The following is a 21,976-nucleotide window of genomic DNA, read 5'->3' on the forward strand; positions in this document are numbered from 1 at the left end:
TACGATGGGGGTTTTATTTATTTCATTGGGGGTTTATTAAACACCTAAAAATGAACCATTAAAATTGAATTACTAACATCGGACTGCTAACTACGGACTAAGAAATTATTAAAAGTATTAAAAGTATAATAAGTATATATATGTGACGATTGTTTTAAAAAGAAAAGGTATTGATATATTATATATGGATAGGTTCGTGATATCAACCGGAGACCAAGTCAAAATATATATATCTTCAAGGCAAAAGTGAGTATATAGTCCCACTTTTAAACTCTAAATATTTCGGGATGAGAATACATGTATTTTATGTTTTACGTTATGGACACAAGTAACTGAAAAATATATTCTATGTTGAGTTGTACCACTGGCATACTTCCCTGTAGCTTGGTAACTATTATTTACAGCGGTATTGTAAACGCGAATCCTGTTGATAGATCTATCGGGCCTGACAACCCCAACCGGACTGGACGACCAGTATTCAACGGTTGCACAGTACTTCGTTTCGTGACTACACTTGGTACGGTGTAGTAAGATTTCATAATAAAGGGAATATGCGATGTGATTAAATGTTAAGTATGGTTACCAAGTGCTCAACCACTTAGAATATTCTTATTAAAATGTTTACATATGAAATCTTGTGGTCTATATTTATATCGCTGCCGGCATTAAACCTATATCTCACCAACTTTATGTTGACGTTTTAAACATGTCTATTCTCAGGTGATAACTAAAAGCTTCCGCTGCAACATGTTGAATTTAAGCAAGATCTTGAGTATGCATATTTGTGTCAAAAATAAAACTGCATATCCGAGGAATTGTAATGTAAAATATGCTAGAAATCGTATTGTTATCATCACATGTAAAGTTTGTAAGTATAAGATTATCGCTAAACGATAATCATCTTTATATTGTCTAAAACTTGTATTAAAATAAGAGTTATGGTTTGTAATGTAAAATAAATGCAGTTGTTCTTTTAAAAATGTCGCATATAGAGGTCAATACCTCGCAATGAAATCATACGTTATTTAACTCGTTCTTATGGTTAAGGACGGGTTATGACAACTGCCTTCTCGCCTCTTTACAGATTTCAAGTCCAGCTTGAACGTCCGTTCTTCAACTCCCGTTCCAACTGCGGGGGCGTATTAGTGTATATGTAATATATGTATTATATTTATTGGGCTTGCCCATTTAGTTTATAGTATAAGCCCATGTTGTATTGTACAACCCTAGTACATACTTGTATTTATAGTGTGGATATGTAATGGAATGATCATCAGAGATTTATCTCATAATACTTTTCAACGGAAGTTCGGGTATTCTATTGTCATCATACGGGGTCAAGTTATGGCAATCAGTCGAGTGGGCGTGTGGGTATCTCATATAAAAAAACTGGTCCCAAAAGGCTTTCAAGAACACATGTTGGAACGCACCAGTCGCTTTGAATGAAATCCAAGTGAAGACGTTCGAATGGATATCGAATCGGGTTAAAGGAACAAAAATCGAATGGCCCGAGTAGCTAGATAATCCAAGAAGCTTTGCAAACTTAAAGTCATAATTATGCTGTTAGTATTTTCAAGTCATTTTGTATTTTATGTGTATATAGTTAGGTATAATTCTCGTTGTATCGTGTTACAGACTTACAGGCCATTGCATTGGCCGTGTTTGTACATAAACTCGCGACTTAGTTTGTATTTATATATAAAAAATAACCATTACACGTCATCTACCAACCAAAACCATTTAAAACACATCAAATCACTTCAAGATTGTACATTTTCTGAAGTTGTGATGCGGTCCAGCGGTTGGTGACATGTCTCCTTTAGGGGAGGTCAGAACTATGCATCGGCATAGTCGAAACGGGAGATGATCGCAACGGGTGGTTTAGTCCCCTCGGGTGATCCAAACACTGTTAAAAAAAAAGATTGTACATTTTCTGATAAAAAGAAACATCTAGCCACAACAAGAGCTACATTAGTAATCAATTTTACTAATACAAAATATGAAAAGATGAGGTGTAAACACTTATTTTTATAACTTAGGATACAAGTATTGTTTTTTCAATCTATACATATATAAATATTGACTCCTTAGTCAATAAATGAGCTCCATATAAATGTAGGTATTTACCTCAAAAAAATAATTTTCCCCTCAAAATAAAACAAATTATTATATTATTTATTAGGTTTCTTCAATTCTTAATTATCTTAATTATTAAAAAAAGTTTAAAAAAAAACCGCCGGCCCAAATGCTTTCATTTAACTATGTTTCTTCCTAGGTTTGGTCAAAAAAAAAAAAAATAATTTCAATGCGATTAAAACAAACCGCCTCCCTTCTCTTCTTCCCCTCTGTCGATCCTTCCATTACCCCTTGCATTAACTTCAATTTCATTATGTTCATTGATTTCTATCCCAATTGGTTCAATTGCAATTGTCTGTTACTTCTGCATGTAACCAAACGAATCGCTTTGTAGCCTTCGGTTTCAATTGCATCTAAATTCAGAATGTGGTTCACCTCCCCTATACGGTACAATTCTTTGTGTGTATAAATTTCAATTGCCTGCTTTATTGTTATGCATATTAATAACTAATAATTCAATTTCTATTGCAATGGCATCTGGTAAAGCTAAGGTTGCATCTGAGGTTAACACAAACGCATACGCCTTCCTCAATGAGTTGGAAATAGGAAAACAATCGCAGGTCAAGCTGATGATCTGCAGAAGTTGGGACACACATACGGTTTACGGGAGATATTTGAGCACGGATTTTATTGCCTCAGACGAAAAGGTATGTATAGATATGGGCCATTGATTTCTTAAATCCGATTATGACTATATTTGCTAAGTGTTAACTGTATTTTTCCCTCATGCACCGAGTCTTTTCCCTATTGCCTAGGATTGTTATGGTTAATTGTTTCTGTAACTTCGCCTCCTTGCACATTAAGTTGGGTACCTGAGTCCCCTATAATAGCCATTGTAGAGGGTTAGTGTGATGTATTGGGAATTTTTTAAAATTGGGGAACTTCATGGTACTCTGGTTATACAAATTATATACCTGTGTTCAGCGACGCCCCCCCATTTTCTTACTGAATCTATGGATTATGTAAGTGTTTTGTTTGGTCATGCAGGGCAACATCATTCAGTTGACTGCCAAAAGCAATGTTGCACATCACTTCATTGCCCGACTAAAGGACGGTGTTGTTTACTTGCTGCATGGCTTTGATGTCATCGCCAACCGAACTGAATATCGTATCATGAAGGACAACAGCCTCATGATCGAGCTCACCGGCTCCACTTTCCTCAGGAGATAGTCAACTTCTGACACCACGGGCTTTACGCGCCATCCCTTCAATTGTATTGAACTCGAGGACTTGGAGCCTACAATGGGCAAATTTGTTGTCGGTATAAATTTCAACACTCTTTCCCTTTTTAATACATTACATTTTTCCCAATTAATGTACTCCTCATCTATCATTATCTTTTAGATGTAGTTGGCTATGCTGTGAACATTGGTGCACCCGATCCGCATAAAGCAGGATCCAACACTCTTGAATTTGATCTGGCTAACGAGAGGTAAGCTCACACTTTTTCTTTTGACACCGAATCTCAACTACTGTACCAGGCCACAATTCCATGTTTCAGCCCATATTCCGTTTCTTTAAAGTTGTTAGTTTTAGCTTTCGATTGTTTGCCTTCTGAATGGACCAAGTTTTTGCAATGTCTTAGTTTCATTCGTCTCCGCTTCATAACTTTGCTGCTATGCTAAAGACCGTTTCAATTAATACAATTGCTATTTCCCACCCAAAAAAAAAACCAACCACTTTTTAATTTTAGTATTTAACCTGCCGTCTTAGCGACAAGGCCATGAGGTAAAAAAACTACTTTCTCACAGTCTACCTACATTGTGGCATTTGAAAGCGTATATTACGTTACATAAATCGACTTGCTAATCGTCGAATAACTGATCACCAATTTAAATGTGTAAATGCTTAGTAACAGGTACATGATTAAGAATCTAACGCAACGTTTAGGTTCACAGAAATAAAATAGGAAAAATAGGTTTAGATTTTCCCTAGGCAATCTTTGATACACTCAAATCCTATCGCTGTCAATCGTGATATAATTGTTGTTCACCGACCAAATCACACCATGCACCTACTAGGATAAGAGTTGGCTGATATTTATTTATATGCAGGGGTAAAGCGATCCGAACTACACTTTGGGGCAGTTTGGGGCCCGCCTTCCTGGAGAGGCAGCCCTCCGCACCTGCATCCTACTACATTCTCTTGAGCTCGGTTACCGTCAAACAGGGTTACAATAGTAGGTTTTGGCCATCACCAACCTCATCTTTGTAAGATTTATAATATGCTGTACTAAATTTAGCTCCCATTCATTCGTAGATGCGATAACTCTCTCAAGCACGTCCGCCACACTTCTTATAGACGACCTCCAAATACCAGCACTCAGTGAATTCAAGCAGAGAGTAAGGTATTACTTACAATTACATCACCAACTTTGTTTATATGTTGTCTATTACCACCCGTCTTAACTTACAGCTCGACTATCCTTGCAGTGCCATTGAAACCCCCGTGATTGTTCAACCTTCTGCTCCAGGGTGGCAGTTGCCGCCGCCAACTGAGGGGACACTTCGTGAGCTTCTAGATATGGTACGCAAGGGCAAGAAGAACATCGTGAGTATTGCTAAAACTTTGTTTTCACCCACTACTCCCATTTAATGTAGTCAGCTCGCCTAAATCACATTTATTTGATACACGTTTAGACAGGGGACGCATTCAAATGTAAGGTTGAAATTGTCAACATCCGGATGAAAAACTTTTGGTACTACAATACTTGCAGTGTTTGTCAAGCAAGAAAGGGTCTCGAAAGGAGATCTGGACACCACTGGTGTGAATCGTGCCAGGCTAATGTTCCTGAACCAATCACCAGGTATTTGTCACCTTTTCCGCCACACTGGACATTATTTACAAGAGGTTCTTCCTTCAAAACCTCGGTTGTCATCCTGATTAATTTTATACCAACTGCTAATCAACAGGTTCCGCGTTATATGTGACGTTAGAGATGAGACGGCGAAAACGGTTATCGTGCTCTTCGACGACACTACCGAGACGTTGACCAAGAGCACTGCGAAGGCTCTACTAGCTGAAGTCGATGAGGTAATAAACGACATTTACATTCACTTTGTTTGGCCACTGTCACCTGTCTAACAATACGTATAATCTTCAGGAAACATGTAACACTGTGCTTCCGAATGCACTTGCAAACCTGCTAGGGACCACACAATTGGTCCTGTTGAAGACGGAATCGTACTATGATCAGGGCCCGTACGAGAGTTTCAATTGTATTAAGGTTTATGTGGACGAGCTGGTTCCCACAGAGCAGCCCTCCCCAACTGACATGAAAAGGCCTGCACTACCAGGGTCAACGTCATCCTCGGTAGTTGCTCCCGCATTTTCAACGCCCAAAGCACCAAAGAGGGCCATAGAGGTCCCTACACCAGCAAAGGATTTGGAGCGTTCCAATCGGCGCAAGTAAGTGTCCTCTTCTCCCCGTCCTCCGGTTTGTATATCTGCCACCAACACATACACACACAGAGCCACGTATATAAATATATATATATATATGTATATATATAAATATATACATATATATATATCCCTATACATGTATATATGAATTCCTGTATTCATGTATGTGTGTATATATATATACATGTATATATACACATATGTATATATGTATGTATATATGTCTATATGTTTGTATTTGTATGTCTGTATGATCATCGATTAATGCACAAACAACCCTACACATACCCTGTGCTCTTCGTTACACTTCTGTATCAACTCTTACATCTACCTTTTATACTGTTGGTTAGGTTTGTTGTCACGACCGACTCGGAGGATGAAGACCCTGCTGATGAAGATAGCCAGCCTGAGAAGGAGTCTGTGTGCTCTGAATAGTAGGTTTCGCTTGATTTGTCAATAAATAGCTCACCTATTGAGCCCTTTCCTTTATGTCATTGGAAGTTTTGAACATGGTTTGTTTGGAGTACTTTTTTTTGTGTGTTTATGATGCAACTTTAATAAACATAATGTGCGGTTTCTAAATGTAATTTCCATTGCTATATATAGCATTTGCTCCACTCTTTAGCTCCACAATCCATTTTCCCTATATTGGGCTGTTGTAACCAACAACAATGGTCTAAGGTGCACTTTTTGCCTCCAACTAAAAAAGCTGACATTGGTTGATAGATAAATCTATATTAGAGTGCTAAATTGTCGGCCACTATGAACCGTTAGTCATGATGCAACATTTGCTAAAGAGTCACCATTTATACTGTGGCAGGAGGCCTTATGATCAGGGTGTCTATTTTACCCTGCATTATTAGTAGTTAATTACTGCTAACCAACCCATCTGCACTTACTTTTATAGATACGTTCGAACCTATTATCGCAAACTGCCATTTTGCAACATGCAAACACTTTATGCCTACCTTTGTTGCTGTATACGTTCGTAACGTTGTTAGATGCCTGCCTACTTTTCGATGGCATTCATGTTTTCTGATTCAAAGCCTGCAGCTACTTAGAATGTGGATTACTTTTAGCCCACCCTTTCTTTTTGGTGTTATCTTCCTAGACCCAGCTCTCCTCCCTGGAACTTTGTATACCTGAACATACCTATCTTAGTGGCCCTTTAAGCCCCAGATATTTGAAGATATCTGTGTGTATACATATATATACCTACATACAGATACATATTCATAGTTCTATATTTATGTATGTAAATGTATATATAACTGTTTAGTATATATATATATATATATATCTATATATATATATATATATATATATATATACATACATATAGATGTATAGATATATGTGTATACAGCCATATATGTTTATATATATACATATATATATTTGCATACATCTGTACATATCTGTGTGTATATTTATGTGTATCTATATATATATATATATATGTATGTATGTATGTATGTATGTATGTATGTATGTATGTATATATACATATATATATATATATATATATATATATATATATATATATATATATATATATATATATATATATATGTATGTATGTTTGTATATATATATGTCTACATACACACAGGTTTTTCAACTTCTTTTAACAAAGACTACTAATTATGCTAATTAATTATAGGATCCTTTCACCTTTTTGTAAGTTATAGTAACCCTTATGCTAATCAATTGTTTGGAAATACAAAGAGTTGTTGTTCCATTAAAAGCTCCCACACCTCTAAGGCCCATTGTCTGAATACATACACTTTATAAGACCCTCCTCTCCTTCATCAACCTATATACTTTAGCCTGACCAAAAAAAGTTAGACCCAACCCAAAAAACATTGCTTTTATATGGCTACAACTGATATTGCATCATCTTCCAACAGTATTCCCAAAGGTAGGTCATTTGTTGTTTTCATGTTTATGTTTATGTTTATATAGTTTACTAAATTAACCTTTGCTTACTTTGAAAAAATTGAAATAGCAGGCAGTTTTGAGAATGTACCCCTTGCAGACTTATTCAATGGCCCTATAACCTTTTACTCAGCAACTGCCCCTACAACTGATGGTAGAACCAGGGTGTTTTGCGGCTTGAAGTTAAATGAAACAGCTCTGCAGCCAGGTATTGCATCTGCTAAGATTCAATATTATATATTTATCAGCCTGCAGTTGTCTGTCAGTTACATACACGACCCTCACAGACCTCATATGCCAGATACATATACACGGATGTTTTGTGTATACATATATACCTGCATACAGATACATATACATATCCCCATACTTATGTATGTAAATGCATATATAACTGTTTGGATATATAAACAAGGCTCTTTACCTATATATATGTATAAATATGTGCATATATATATATATATATATATATATATATATACATATAGATGTATATATATAGGTGTATACAGATATATATGTTTATATACATACATATATATATATTTGCATACATATGTACATATCTGTGTATATATTTATGTGTGTGTATATATATATATATATATATATATATATACATATATATATATATATATATATATATATATATATATATATATATATGTGTGTGTATATATATATATATATATATATATATATATATATATATATATATATATATATATATATATATATATATATGTATGTATGTATGTATACACACACAAAGGTTTTTCAACTTCTTTTAACAAACCCTACTAATTATGCTAATTAATTATAGGATGCTTTAACCTTTTTTTTTAATTACTAACCCTTATGCTAATCAATTGAGTTGAATTACCAAGAACTGTTGTTCCATCAAAAGCTCACACACCTCTTAGGACCATTGTCTGAATACATACACTTTATAAGACCCTCATCTACTTCATCAGCCTATATACTTGAGCCTGCCCAAAAAAAAGGCAAGCGCCAACCCCAAAAACATCCATTTAATATGGCTAGACCTGATATTACATCATCTTCCACCAACATTCCCAAAGGTACGTCATTTGTTGTTTTCATGCTTATGTTTATGCTTATGTTCATATAGTTTCCTAAATTTACCTTGACTTACTTTTTAAAAATTGAAATAGCAGATAGTTTTCAGAATGTATCCCTTGCAGACTTCCTCAATGGTCCTTTGACATTTGACTCAACCACTGTCCCTACAGCTGATGGTAGAACACGGACGTTTTGTGGATTGAAGTTAAATGAAACACCCCTTAGGCCAGGTATCGCATCTGCTCTAACTCAATGTTATATAATTATCAGCCTTCTGTTATCTGTCAGTTACATACATGACCCTCACAGACCTCCTATGCCAGATACATATACACGGATGTTTTGTGCATACATATATATACCGGCATACAGATACATATACATAACTCTATATTTATATATGTAAATGTATATATAACTATTTAGATATATAAACAAGTGTCTTAACCTATATATATGTGAGCTTACATATATGTATGTTTATAGATGTATACATACACAGATTCATGTATATATATCTGTATATAAGTCTATTACCTCTACTTACTTTTCAAAAATTGAAATAGCAGGCCGTTTTCAGAATGTCTCCTTTCCAGACTTATGCAGTGGTCCTATAACATTTTACTCAGAACCTTTTCCTACAACTGATGGCAGAACATGGATGTTTTGTGGATTGAAGTTAAATGAAACAACCCTCGAGCCAGGTATTGCATCTGCTATTATTCAATATTATATTTTTATCAGCCTGCTTTTGTTTGTCAATTACACACATGACACTCACAGACCTCATATGACAGGAAATCTTCTTTTAAACAGCGATCGCCAGGCCCATACAAGTAGACCAACAAGTAAGACACATGTTACATAACATTTCCCTTCTCCTATTATGTGGTCTCATTCATAAACTCTAATATTTCTTCTTCAACAGGTAGATTAGGTACACAGAAACCGCGGCATGGTAAACCTACTTTGCAAAGCGCACTAAATTCATCAGGTTCATATTCGCCCCTCTAACCACTTATTGAATGCACAACCCACTTTTAGTGAGTATTTAAGTAGTGGGTTTTGGGTGTTTCAGCGTTACAGCCCATTTGGCACACTTTGTCCACTTACTTGATAACCTAAAACTTTGTTTGCTCATTCTTTTAGGTACACCCGTGTCTTACTATTACCAAGGACCTCCAGCCCATAAATGCCGTAACTGTGACGCTACGATGTGGTACGCAGAAAGGAACAACAAACCCAAACATACAAGAAATCCGTCCTTCTCAATGTGCTGCCAAAGTGGCAAAGTATTGCTACCGAAATTAAACGAACCTCCCACATTGTTAAAAAACCTGCTTGACTACAACGACCCCACGGGCGCAAAATTTCGGGAACAAATAAGGATTTATAATAGCATGTTTTCTTTCACGTCGTTTGGTGCTAAGATCGACCACTCTGTCAACCGGGGTCGGGGTCCTTATACATTTCGTATAAGTGGTCAAGCATACCATAAAATCGGTTCACTTTTACCAGAGGGTGGCCGGCCAAAATACGCACAATTGTACTTTTATGACACTCAAAATGAAGTAAAAAACCGTATGTCTGCTTTCGTTGGTGATGATTCCCGCACGACAATTGATGAAACCCTTACACGTAACTTGATTGCCATGCTCGATGAATCGAGCGCTGTCGCACAAGCTTTTCGTATGGCACGTGATTGGTCAGCTAACAATACAATGTCAGATTGTGGGCTCCGTTTACTCGCAAAGGTTACAATCTCGCGCCAATATAACACGCCAAACGTCGCTGAGGTCGCTGCGTTGATTACCGGGGACTTTGGCCACTGTAACTCAACAAGGGATATCATTGTTCAAAAAAAAAATAACACCCCACAGCGCATATCTGAACTTCACCAGTTATATATGGCATTGCAATACCCATTGCTATTTCCCTATGGTGAAACCGGTTACCATGAAGAGATCCCGTATCACACAAACAGTGGCAGAAGGCAAACAACCCGTGGCCACGTTACTATGCGAGAATATTACTGTTACCGAATTCAGCAACGGGAAAGCGAGGGCACAACAATTCTTAGAGGAGGTCGGTTATTCTAGCAATACTTGGTTGACGCGTACACCGCCGTAGAAGAACAAAGGTTGAAGTGGCTACGACATCACCAAAATGAACTTCGGCTTGATTTGTATAGCAATGTTTGTGACGCTGTTACAAGGGGAGATACATCAGCCACTTCAATTGGGAAACGCATTATTCTGCCGTCCTCGCACACAGGCAGCCCACGGTACATGGTTCAAAACTACCAGGATGCAATGGCTTTATGCCGGGAATATGATAACCCCGATTTGTTTATCACTTTCACTTCCAACCCGCGCTGGCCCGAGGTCGATACGATGATCTCCTATATCGATGGGCAAAAATCAGCTGACCGACCCGACATTGTCGCTCGAGTATTCAAGATGAAACTAGACGACCTCATGGCTGACATAATGAAAAAACAAATTTTTGGCACATGCCAAGCAGGTATTTTTCCCGACTGTTTTCCTGTATTATAATATTATTATATTTCAGAAATCGTAATAAACTATTATAAATGTCCATATTTTTTTTGAATATTCTGTTTAAGCTCATGTTATCTATTTATATATTTTATGTATATTTTTTAACACATTTCCCTATTTATTAATAATAAGTTTTAATTACATATTTTTACATTTTAGTCGACAGCTTATATTAAAAATAATTTGCTCCTCACCAGATCCTATTCTATATAATTGGCAACTTCAAATTTTTTCGCAATGTTTACAATCCTACATGATACATACACTTTCATTAGCAGGCCCACAGTTTACTACCATTTTGTTAATTGAATTCCATTGTTACAGGTATTCATATCATTGAGTTCCAGAAACGGGGCCTGCCACATGTACACATGTTAATATGGTTGATCTCTGCTCACAAATGCAAAACACCCGCTGCTATTGATGACATAATAACAGCTGAGATTCCATCTGAGAAAGATGACCCGGAGGGGTTTCGGGCCGTTACTGAATACATGTTACATGGTCCGTGCGGTGGCGTCCATATGAACGCTCCCTGCATTATTGATCGACAATGTTCCAAGCATTTTCCGAAGCCGTATTGTACAGAAACTACAATTGACGAGGAAGGATATGCTAACTATAGGCGACGAAACAATGGCGTCAGGTTCACTAAAAACAACACCCCCCTTGACAACAGCTCCGTTGTCCCCTACAACAGGTACCTGTTACTAAAATACAATGCCCATATCAACGTTGAGTGGTGTAATCGATCTCGGGCAATAAAATACTTATTCAAATATTTAAACAAGGGCCCTGATCGAGCAACAATTGTCATCCAAGAAAATCTAATTCCGGGTGATGAGTCCAGTGGAGACAAGGTTATTGATGTTGATGAGATAAAAAATTATCTAGATTGCCGTTATTTATCCCCCTGCGAGGCTGTTTGGAGACTGTTTTCGTTCGACATCCACTACTCTAAACCATCCGTCATTAAGCTGTCATACCACCTGCCAAATCAGCAATCGATCACTCTCCATGACTCACAAAAACTGCCTGCACTTTTACAAAGGGAAAGTATTAAAGAGACGATGTTCACCCAATGGTTTGAATTGAACAAGCAAGATGAGTTTGCACGTACCCTGACTTATGCAAAAATCCCTACACATTATGTATGGAATCAAGATGCTAAAATATGGAGCCCGAGAAAACTTAGAACCTGCATCGGTCGCATTGTCTACTCAAACCCTGCATCGGGGGAACGTTACTACCTGCGTATGTTACTAAATATAGTTAAGGGCCCCCGGTGTTTTGAAGAACTACGTACAGTGAACGGTGTTTTGCACCGAACGTTTAAAGACGCGTGCTTTGCATATGGGTTAGTAAATGACGACAAGGAATGGACCGAGGCTATCTCAGAAGCAAAAATATGGGCTACGGGTTCACAGCTACGTGAGTTATTTGTTACTATGTTACTCTTTTGTAACATAAGCAAACCGCTTCAACTATGGGAATCAAGTTGGGAGGCTTTGTCAGACGACATCTTGCATAAAAGAAGGAAACTATTTAACTTCCCTGATCTAATTCTGACAGAATCCCAAATTAAAAATTATTGTCTGTTGGAATTACAAGCCTTATTAAATAGAAATGGCAAGTCCCTGGATGATTACCCCGACCTACCACAGCCCGATCCATCTATGCTAACCCAAATGGACAACCGTTTAATTCGGGAGGAGCTAAACTACAATATAAAAGAAATGCACCTGCTCCATGAAAACCTGTTCCGTTCACTCAATCCCGAACAACTAACGATATATCAACGGGTTATAGATGCAGTTACTACAAAAAAAGGAGGCCTCTTTTTCTTATACGGTCCCGGGGGGACTGGCAAAACATTCCTGTATAATACCGTTCTCGCAAAACTAAGATCAGAAAGGCTGATTGTTCTCGCAGTTGCATCCTCAGGTACGTACATTACTTGGGTTTTTTTTTAGGCATTACATTATCATAAATATTTACCACAAACAGTGACTTTCATTTCATGAAAACTTAATAACAAGCCTCCTGTCTCAACAACAGGTATTGCATCTCTCCTATTGCCCGGCGGCCGGACTGCCCATAGCCGATTTGTGATCCCCCTAGAACTTATGGAAAACAGTACATGTGGAATTAAACAAAAAACACACCTAGCGGCGCTTATCCAAGAGGTTAGCTTAATTATTTGGGATGAGGCTCCCATGACGCAGCGACACGCTTTCGAAGCGTTAGATAAAACATTAAGAGATATTTTAGGAGCTAAAGATGATGCAAACAGGTTTAAGTTATTCGGCGGAATGCCTATCTTATTGGGCGGCGACTTCAGACAAATACTCCCCGTTGTTACAAAAGGTAAAAGACAAGAGGTCGTCCACGCGTGCATCAATAGATCAGATTTATGGGAGCATTGCGAGCTTCATACACTTTCGCGTATTATGCGGGTCAACGAACACACAGTCGATGGTCAAATTGATGCCCGCAAACGCACTTTCAACCAATGGGTTCTAGATATAGGTGAAGGGAAGGTCCCCGCATTGTGTAAAGATGGAGAGGATGAACCAACCTGGATACGCATCCCCGCTGAATTCATTGTCAAATCTGACAAACCCCCCATTGAGGCAATTGTAGACACAATATTCCCAAACTTCATTAGTAGCCAAGAAGATGAAGATTATCTGCGTGAAAGGGCAATTTTGACCCCTAGAAATGACGATGCTGCTGAAATCAATAAACATATGTTCAAAAAATTGCAAGGTGCAAAGATGACGTTTAAAAGCTCGGATGAAATTTGCAAGGGCTCAACCGACAACATCGACCAACACTATTCATACCCGGTTGAATTCTTAAACAAGCTAAATTTCCCCGGCGTACCCCCACACAAACTGAAACTCAAAATTGGACAGCCAGTCATGCTACTACGCAATCTCAGCCCTAGCACAGGGATGTGTAATGGCACACGCCTCATCATAACCGACTTTACCAAGTTTGTCCTTCACGCTCGAATCATCACTGGATCACATATAGGGAAAATGGTCATAATCCCTAGAATAGTCCTTACTTCAACAGAAAAAAAATGGCCCTTTGTCATGCAGCGAATCCAGTTCCCAGTGCGGCCATGTTATGCGATGACGATAAACAAAAGTCAAGGGCAATCGTTGAAATTAGTAGGCCTATACCTCCCTAAACCTGTATTCAGCCACGGTCAATTGTATGTAGCTCTCTCACGCGTAACCGACCCCGATGGCCTGAAAATCGTGATGATGGATGACAGTTCTGATTGTTTAAAGGACCACACAAGAAATATCGTATACAAGGAAACGTTCAACAACTTAAACCACCAACTATAACGGTAACACTTAAGCCTACTTATAATTTCGATTTTAATTGAATATTATCACTTTATTTTTCTTAACCCTAATTAGCAGTAACCTCCTTACACACAACATTCACACACTATAATTCTAAAAACTCGGAACCTAACTGGTGCTGGAATGCCGATTTCCCATACCTTATATTTTTAACTAAAAAACCTTTTGCAGGAAACCCGCGCCTCCGTGTTAACAGGCACAATGCAAATTATATCCGGCCCGTTACTTCCTTTTACATAAGGTACACTTTCATCTATTTTCATAAATGTTAACAATGTGCTGACATTCAAGGTATAAAGACCCTGCTAATCTGTTTACAATTGTGATTTTGTATGTTGGAAGATAGTGTAATTTTTTATGGATGTTATCATTATTGATAGGGGTAGATTCAAGATAATGACTTTTGTATACTGATTCTAAATCTTTTTACTGTTAGCATTATTTATAGCATTCTTTATGCAACTTTTTTTTTAAAGTATATAGTCGCTATATCTTATGTGTCGGGTAGTAATGTAAGTTTCCATTCATTTCGGAATTCATGATACAATAACTGTGATACATACAATAACTGTGATACAGACTTCATCCATTGTAGAAAAGTCACCTGATTAATTTCATAAAATGGGAATCATTGCAGGCATTAGATTTACATGATTGCAGAAGGGAGACAAGTTGGAGTAAGACTTTTGTTTAGCTTAGTTAATAACATACAAGCTTATGGTGGAAAAACTCAATATGTAAAATGGGCATGGGATGAAGGTGACTCTTTGTCTGGCCCTTAGCCTGAATTTTATTACTTTTCATCTTCACACAATATTTCATTCACTTGCATACATTGTAGTTTTAACAAGTCGCTCAACTGCAGGTCAGCTCCTTTTGAACAGCCAGGAAAGTACCCACCGCCTGATCATTGGAGTCACCTACTTATGAATACAACAATGCTGCAACATAATGCTCAGTTCATGGATCTTCCTTGCAAATTTTCATTTTACAGTTATGTTTACTCATGTGTATGTGTATGTGTACGGACTCGACTTAATAATTGGTTCATTTATATTTTACTTTGTCCACTACATTTTTGGATAAAATCTCTAGCACAATGTTGCACGTTTAACCGCCTTGCAACAAAACCTCCACTTTTACAGCAAAAACCACACCCTCCTGGACCCAGCCTTCAAGCCATGGCACAACCGAACGTAACACATCAACCGTTATCCTCTTCGTGCAACGCACGGGCAATAAACCTAGTTATAACATAAAAAGTCATTATTCTACTCCGAAATAAAGAAAAAAAAAAAAAAGCTTATGAATTCAGTTAAAATCACTTCAATAGGTAAATTATAATTTTAAATAATAAATATAAAAAGTATAAAATATAGTATACTCCGTAGTAAATAAACTAATTGGTTGCTGCTCATGCTGTTCTTCCTGTGCGTCCTCGGAGTCTGATACGTAGCTGCCTGTCTAGTCGTGGTGTGCGTCACTTTATGTCCTCGCGATATTGTGTTTCTTATTTTTCGAGTACTTAATTGTTGTGAGTTTTTAGTTGGGTGTAGTCGTTGGATGTAGTCTCGTGCTTTTTTATTTCTAGCTTCTTGCTAGTTTCTTTTCGTGTAGTTTTTATTTAATAAAATTAACTTGCCTTTCAAAAAAAATAAAAAAAATAAACTAATTGGTTAATTAAAATTAAAATATATATATATATATATATATATATATATATATAAAAACAATACTACTCCAGTCTCCACATACATATACATTCATTTAATTAAATAGAGGATAACAAGGAAGGATGAAGCAACATCCAACTCCAACCAATTAAAAAACATAGCACTCTAGCAATGGCAGTAGCTAAGCTGCTTCTTCCATCTCTAAACACTCCTTCCAAATTCAAACTCACCAAACAATCACCCTCTTTCAATCAACCATGGAACTCAAAATCAAACAAGTCACGTCATCATCTTCCCGCAATTTCCGCATCACTTCACGAAACTGCAACAGTTGCAATTCAAAATCCTCTGTTTCTACTTGCAGACGCAGCTGTCGGTTATTCTAATGCCAGCTATTACACTTCTCTTGGATTATTTGTTATTTCTGTACCTGGTGTTTGGTCACTCATTAAACGTTCTGTGAAATCTAAGGTTTGTTTTGTTATTACTAGTTATGATTATGATAGTTAATTAGTGGTTAATTATGATTAGGGTTTAATATAGGTGGTGAAGAAGACATTTGTGGAGGAATTAATTGAAGGGAAAAATAAACCGCCTAATCAGGTTGCTGGAGAGATTTTGTCGTTTTTTACTCGGAATAACTTCTCGGTGGTAGATAAAGGAGAGACGATAACGTAAGTCCGTTTGTTTTGTTAACATTGGAAGTCAATTTTTGTTAATTACTGAATATAATAGTTAATTCCATTTTGAAGCACTAAATCCATTTATTATTAGAAGTTAGATACACTTAAGGGATTATAACTAGGGGTGTAAACGAGTCGAGTCGAGTCGAGGCGCAACTTAACTCGTTTAAAATGGCATTCGACTCGTTTCGAGCTTAATATATCTAAGTTCGAGCTCGGCAAGAGTTCATCTCGTTTATATAATAGGTATTTTATATAAAGAAATAACACAACGTACTTTTTTAAATAATTTATAATCTATGGAAAAAAATTAATGTCTAGTTTAGGCTCATAAGTTTTTTAAGCTCGAGCTTGAGCTTGCTACTTAACGATCTTCAAGGTCGGGCTCGTTTAAGCTTGGCTCAAATCGACTTTTAACAAGTTGAATTCGAGTAATTCACGAGCAACTCGACTCATTTAATTTATACCCTTAGTTATCAACAAACCGAACAGTTGGCTAACCGTCTGACCGAAAGTATGACAGAAAGCTCATTTATGTCGGTTATCAATAGGTGTCTCGTTATTTCACTTGTTTAAAACCTAATTATATGTTTCTAGTTGGTTTTGAGCTTCCAATCTTCCAACTTTCAAGTTACATATATAGTATGTATATGTTTTTTAACGAGTGAACGTAAGAACATAACGTTTCAGTTTTCTTAATAAACAAACACAAACACGGTTTTTGTCTAGTTACCTGTTCATGAACTAGTCGTTAGTGCGATTAAAGCTAGAACTTAGAAGCATGTGTGAACAAATCCAGTTCTTGCTTGTTTCGTTTGCTTACATATATACAATAGTACTCGAGTAAGCCATATACGGTATACATTAGAAAAATACTCCGTATGAAAGTACACTTGCAATTAAATATTTATTTTATTTTATTTTATAATTATTTCATTTGAATGTGATGTGCAACAGGTTTGAAGGTGTGATGGTTCCGAGCAGAGGGCAAGCAGCACTCTTAACATTCTGCACCTGTATCAGTTTAGCTAGCGTAGCACTAGTGCTTACGATCACTGTTCCTGATGTTGGCAACAATTGGTTCGCCCTCACCGTTTTGAGTCCATTGGCGTAAGTTGTTTTTTAATCTTCTACTTGTTTATTTATTAATGTACTACCTGCGTGAAAGATCTGAATAGGAGAATTGGAACAGTGGGGCGTATTACTGGAAACGAGCATCGAGAAAAGAGCAAATAAAGGTAAAAATGATATTGGCGGAAGATGGAACAACCCTGTCGGAGATAATTGTTCAAGGAGATGATCAGCAGGTTGAGCAGATGAGAAAGGAGTTGAAGTTGAGCGAGAAAGGCATGGTTTACGTTAAAGGCATCTTCGAGAGATGATATATATCAATTATTGACACCTGTATTTGTTAAGCAACTACATTTGTTTGCATTTACTGATAAAAAATTGATACATTACTTGTAGTTAGTCATACAAGGTACATTCCAAAAGAGAGGAATAAGAGGAGTTTGGATGTGTATTTTAAAAGTTGCAGCAATTAGTTTTTTGACATTTGAATGAACAGTTTTTAAATTGTTAATTTTGAACTCAAATGGAGTAACTAACTTCATATTCTGAGAATCATACAAGATCTAACAGCGCTGATTATGAACAAAACTAAATCACAACAGCTTTTTGACTCAACTCTGATTATTCGGGATTTTAAAGTAGTACACCCAACTAGGTTGAGTCGGTCAATAGGTCAAAATCGGTTAAATTTCAAATTAATTTGGTCAAAATCAGCCATTGTTATAGTTGATTCACGTCTGGATAGACGGATAGTCCCCGACTTGATTGACTAGTCCTAACTTGACCGACTAGTCCTACAAGACCCAACCAACTTCTTTTACAACAATGGGTATTGCAGATTTGCAGTCTTATAAACACGTCAATGATCAAAAACCTAAAAATAAAAAAAAAATATAAATAAAAATAAAAAATTGTCCGGTAACATGATGGATGTTACATCATGTAATCGTGTTAATAACATGATATCATCGTCACAAGTAAAGTAATCAATCTTATTATCGCCAACATCAGAAACATGAAATGAATTATCCAACGTTACAAAAACATATAAACTGAACAAGCCCAAATGTGTAAGAGGCTATTTCAAAAGTAGCAAACAGGTCCATTAGGCCAGAAAATTAAATATGCCGGACATCGTAAATGTCACAAAATGTTTCGTTTTTTCAAACCATCTTCAACCAACGAGTAACTTATTATCATCCAAGAAACTGTAAGTCGGCACCTCCAAATTATACGGTGCGGGCCCCTTACGAATCCTTCCAGAAATGTCATAATGAGAACCATGACACGGGCAAAACCATCCACCAAAATCACCCGCGTTTGGTAACGGGATACAACCAAGATGAGTACACACACCAACCACCACAAGCCATTCAGGGTTCTTAACCCTAGCAGCATCCTCTTGCGGGTCCCGAAGAGTTGATACATCAACACTATTAGCCAGCTTTATATCATCATCCGTTCGGCGTCGGATGAAAACGGGCTTTCCACGCCACTTAACGGTTACTGTGGTCCCCGGTTCGATGCTGGAGAGATCGACTTCGAGAGATGCGAGAGCGAGAACGTCTTTACTGGCGGACATACTTAGGACGAATTTGAGGACGAGGAGACGGATTAGGGATGCATATACGAACCTGCCACCTGTCAAAACAAAATATGCAAACGCACGCTTGCTTGGATCGCCAGGTGGGTAACGCTCATGATTGTGTTCGTCGTATACTATCTTGGAAGTAGGGTTGGTGATGGCTGCTACTGTTGGTGGAATTTTGTCCTCAAAAGTTGGAGTTACTGAGTTGGATGCAAATCCTGCAATAATCACAATTAAATTTACAAATAATAATAATCACAATTAAATTTAAGCCATTTGGTTAAGTAGTATCTAATTATGTACAGATTAACTGAATGAAAAATCTACAACAAGTTGTCTCATTATCTCTGTAGCCTAATTTATGAAGAAAAAATTATATAGAAGGAAAGCAACAAAAAGGAAAAAATAATAATCATGATAATAGGACTTGTCACTACACCATAGAACGTGCTTGCCATCTTATTGATCCAAACCTTCATAAAATTTGAACATGTCTTTCGGTCCACTAAATCTCTAACATGATCAAAAGATACTAACAGTTGAACAACACACGGCTGTATCTTATTAATACATACAATACATATAGTCTGAAGTCTGAATCAAATATAGCTGGTATATATAATCAAAAAGCTTCATCTGATTACTTTTATTAAAAGATGAAATAAGATGACCATGAAGATTCTGAAAGGTGACAAATTTGTAAACTAATTAGTCAGTGCAACGCCAAGTTTTGTTGTTATGCGTTTGCATAACACTGTAAATATCAAAATACCATATAAAATTCTGGTGACATTCAGGAACACTTAAACAATGATAAGCAACAATATCTACAGCTACATCACAACTATTTAATTGATCATCATTTTCTTTGCTCTGCATATAGACTAGAACATAACCATATCTTATCAAGATATCAAATATATTCATCTTAGTACAGTAATTATCAACTTGTCCAATCTTAACATGCTTGAAAAATTTCCATACACATTCATCAAGGATAACAACACCTTTAAACCTACAGCCTTATATTTCTACCCATAAAGTTACTGCAGTAACAAATTTGCTCCTAAGTAACATTCATCTAGGGTAACTCCAACAGTCCACCTTCCACACACTACTTTTATGAGCCCACGTTACATGAAAAATTACCGATCATCATTTTAACATTAGAATGAATTGTTTTTTTATGCAATTTAGGGTGTGTTTGTTTACCTCTTAATGGAATGGTTCAGCGCTGAATGTTGAATCATTCAGCATTCAGTGTGTCTGTTTCTAACCTCTGAATGACAGATGGTGTTGCTGAATGGTTTAGCATTCATAGCTGGAATTATCTCTTAACCATTAAGCACCAAAATTTTATGTAATATTCTCTTTAAATTATATGAAGATCACTTATAAAACAAATATATATTGTAGTTTTTACATTTATCAAAGGTTAATAAGATAATTTTACATTTTTTACATTATTCGTATAAAATGATTATCAAGCAATTTATTGTCATTCAGAAGCAACTTCCATTCAAAACCTTAGAATCATTCGTATTATGAACCATTCAGCGCTAAATCATTCAGTTTTATCAAACGTACAATCACAAACGATATGTCTTCTACAAGATAAACGAAAAAAACCCTAAGTTAGCAAACACGAGTAATAAATTCTCTCGATTCTTCAAAGATAACATTCGATAATCGGATGCTTGAATAACAGAAACTTAAATCAATGAAATTGGAAAGTTAATTAGAACGAAATTAGCAATATATACATTCAAAATTAGAACAAATTAAGATACAGTTATAGATTCAGATAAAATATAAGCAACAAACCTCTGGACATGAGATTGAAATGATGGTAAAAGAGTGATGAAGCGTGGTCAGATCGGAGATCGGATTGGGCAGGAGTGACGTCATCGAAGTGCGTATTTTTGGAGATGATAGAAACAGATGATGCAGAATTAGCGTGCCTAAAAGGAGACGTGAGAGACGCTGCTAATCTCCTGCTTCCGGCTCGCAACATCTTGATGTTTGTTCGTGTTTAAGTCGGTTTCTAGGGTTTGAATGGGATTACCCCCTTTTTGCTATTTCTATTTTTATTTCTAAATTTTCTATTATCGCTTCTCTCTAGAAATATGTGTTGTTTTCCTGAGTGACGAAGACCGGGCACGGTGTGACTCGATGGATGGATGAAACTACACTTTTTGTTATTTTGTCAACTTTTTAATCTTTTTTTTTATTAAATAAATTAACTAATGTAATAGGGAGTACTTCTGAATTTTTTTTTATTTTTTTTTTTTTTCCAAAGATCGGATATATATATATATCACGAAAAGGCCAAGGGGGGCGAACCGATTACAAAAACTCGAGCATACAGTGCACACAACACTTAACTTTAAGTTGCAAAGGGAGCAACTGATACAAGAACTATAATACATTAAATGGAAAGACAAAATATGTTAAA

General features: G+C 36.6%; 4 protein-coding genes across 4 annotated transcripts; 3 read left to right on the forward strand and 1 right to left on the reverse strand.

Moving 5' to 3' along the window:
* The first annotated feature begins 3,378 nt into the window (after nucleotides 1-3,378).
* LOC139849776 (replication factor A protein 1-like) lies at nucleotides 3,379-5,976 on the forward strand. The gene is made up of 9 exons (XM_071839400.1): nucleotides 3,379-3,397; nucleotides 3,481-3,568; nucleotides 4,191-4,306; nucleotides 4,396-4,483; nucleotides 4,569-4,662; nucleotides 4,776-4,942; nucleotides 5,049-5,169; nucleotides 5,240-5,544; nucleotides 5,892-5,976. Exons 1-9 carry the CDS (start codon nucleotides 3,379-3,381, stop codon nucleotides 5,974-5,976), a joined length of 1,083 nt encoding a protein of 360 aa, XP_071695501.1.
* A 4,874-nt stretch (nucleotides 5,977-10,850) lies between these two features.
* Nucleotides 10,851-15,706, forward strand: LOC139849777 (uncharacterized). Its single transcript, XM_071839401.1, has 6 exons — nucleotides 10,851-11,085; nucleotides 11,448-13,067; nucleotides 13,182-14,408; nucleotides 14,678-14,747; nucleotides 15,372-15,516; nucleotides 15,602-15,706. The coding sequence occupies exons 1-6, from the start codon at nucleotides 10,851-10,853 to the stop codon at nucleotides 15,704-15,706; spliced, it is 3,402 nt and encodes a 1,133-aa protein (XP_071695502.1).
* Nucleotides 15,707-16,268: 562 nt separating this feature from the next.
* LOC139847845 (protein COFACTOR ASSEMBLY OF COMPLEX C SUBUNIT B CCB1, chloroplastic) lies at nucleotides 16,269-18,445 on the forward strand. The gene is made up of 4 exons (XM_071837575.1): nucleotides 16,269-16,650; nucleotides 16,723-16,853; nucleotides 17,820-17,972; nucleotides 18,055-18,445. The coding sequence occupies exons 1-4, from the start codon at nucleotides 16,351-16,353 to the stop codon at nucleotides 18,242-18,244; spliced, it is 774 nt and encodes a 257-aa protein (XP_071693676.1). The 5' UTR covers nucleotides 16,269-16,350; the 3' UTR covers nucleotides 18,245-18,445.
* A 456-nt stretch (nucleotides 18,446-18,901) lies between these two features.
* Nucleotides 18,902-21,653, reverse strand: LOC139847075 (cytochrome b-c1 complex subunit Rieske-4, mitochondrial-like). The gene is made up of 2 exons (XM_071836674.1): nucleotides 21,346-21,653; nucleotides 18,902-19,739 (listed from the first exon to the last, which is right to left on the reverse strand). Exons 1-2 carry the CDS (start codon nucleotides 21,533-21,535, stop codon nucleotides 19,108-19,110), a joined length of 822 nt encoding a protein of 273 aa, XP_071692775.1. The 5' UTR covers nucleotides 21,536-21,653; the 3' UTR covers nucleotides 18,902-19,107.
* Between the last annotated feature and the right edge of the window lie 323 nt (nucleotides 21,654-21,976).

The sequence above is a fragment of the Rutidosis leptorrhynchoides genome, chromosome 5 (genome assembly GCF_046630445.1).
Source record: "Rutidosis leptorrhynchoides isolate AG116_Rl617_1_P2 chromosome 5, CSIRO_AGI_Rlap_v1, whole genome shotgun sequence".
In the NCBI taxonomy this organism is placed as follows: domain Eukaryota; kingdom Viridiplantae; phylum Streptophyta; class Magnoliopsida; order Asterales; family Asteraceae; genus Rutidosis; species Rutidosis leptorrhynchoides.

Bases quoted from the DNA above. Each gene is read 5' to 3' on its own strand.
- LOC139849776 (XM_071839400.1), top strand. The intron at 3,569-4,190 runs GTAAGCTCACAC...ATTTATATGCAG, and splicing joins TTTGATCTGGCTAACGAGAG to GGGTAAAGCGATCCGAACTA. The intron at 5,170-5,239 runs GTAATAAACGAC...TATAATCTTCAG, and splicing joins TACTAGCTGAAGTCGATGAG to GAAACATGTAACACTGTGCT.
- LOC139849777 (XM_071839401.1), top strand. From the start codon at position 10,851: ATGGTTCAAAACTACCAGGATGCAATGGCTTTATGCCGGGAATATGAT. The intron at 14,409-14,677 runs GTTCTGATTGTT...AACCTTTTGCAG, and splicing joins AATCGTGATGATGGATGACA to GAAACCCGCGCCTCCGTGTT. The intron at 15,517-15,601 runs GTATGTGTATGT...TAAAATCTCTAG, and splicing joins ACAGTTATGTTTACTCATGT to CACAATGTTGCACGTTTAAC.
- LOC139847845 (XM_071837575.1), top strand. From the start codon at position 16,351: ATGGCAGTAGCTAAGCTGCTTCTTCCATCTCTAAACACTCCTTCCAAA. The intron at 16,651-16,722 runs GTTTGTTTTGTT...GGTTTAATATAG, and splicing joins AACGTTCTGTGAAATCTAAG to GTGGTGAAGAAGACATTTGT. The intron at 16,854-17,819 runs GTAAGTCCGTTT...GATGTGCAACAG, and splicing joins GATAAAGGAGAGACGATAAC to GTTTGAAGGTGTGATGGTTC.
- LOC139847075 (XM_071836674.1), bottom strand. From the start codon at position 21,535: ATGTTGCGAGCCGGAAGCAGGAGATTAGCAGCGTCTCTCACGTCTCCT. The intron at 19,740-21,345 runs GTTTGTTGCTTA...TGATTATTGCAG, and splicing joins TTTCAATCTCATGTCCAGAG to GATTTGCATCCAACTCAGTA.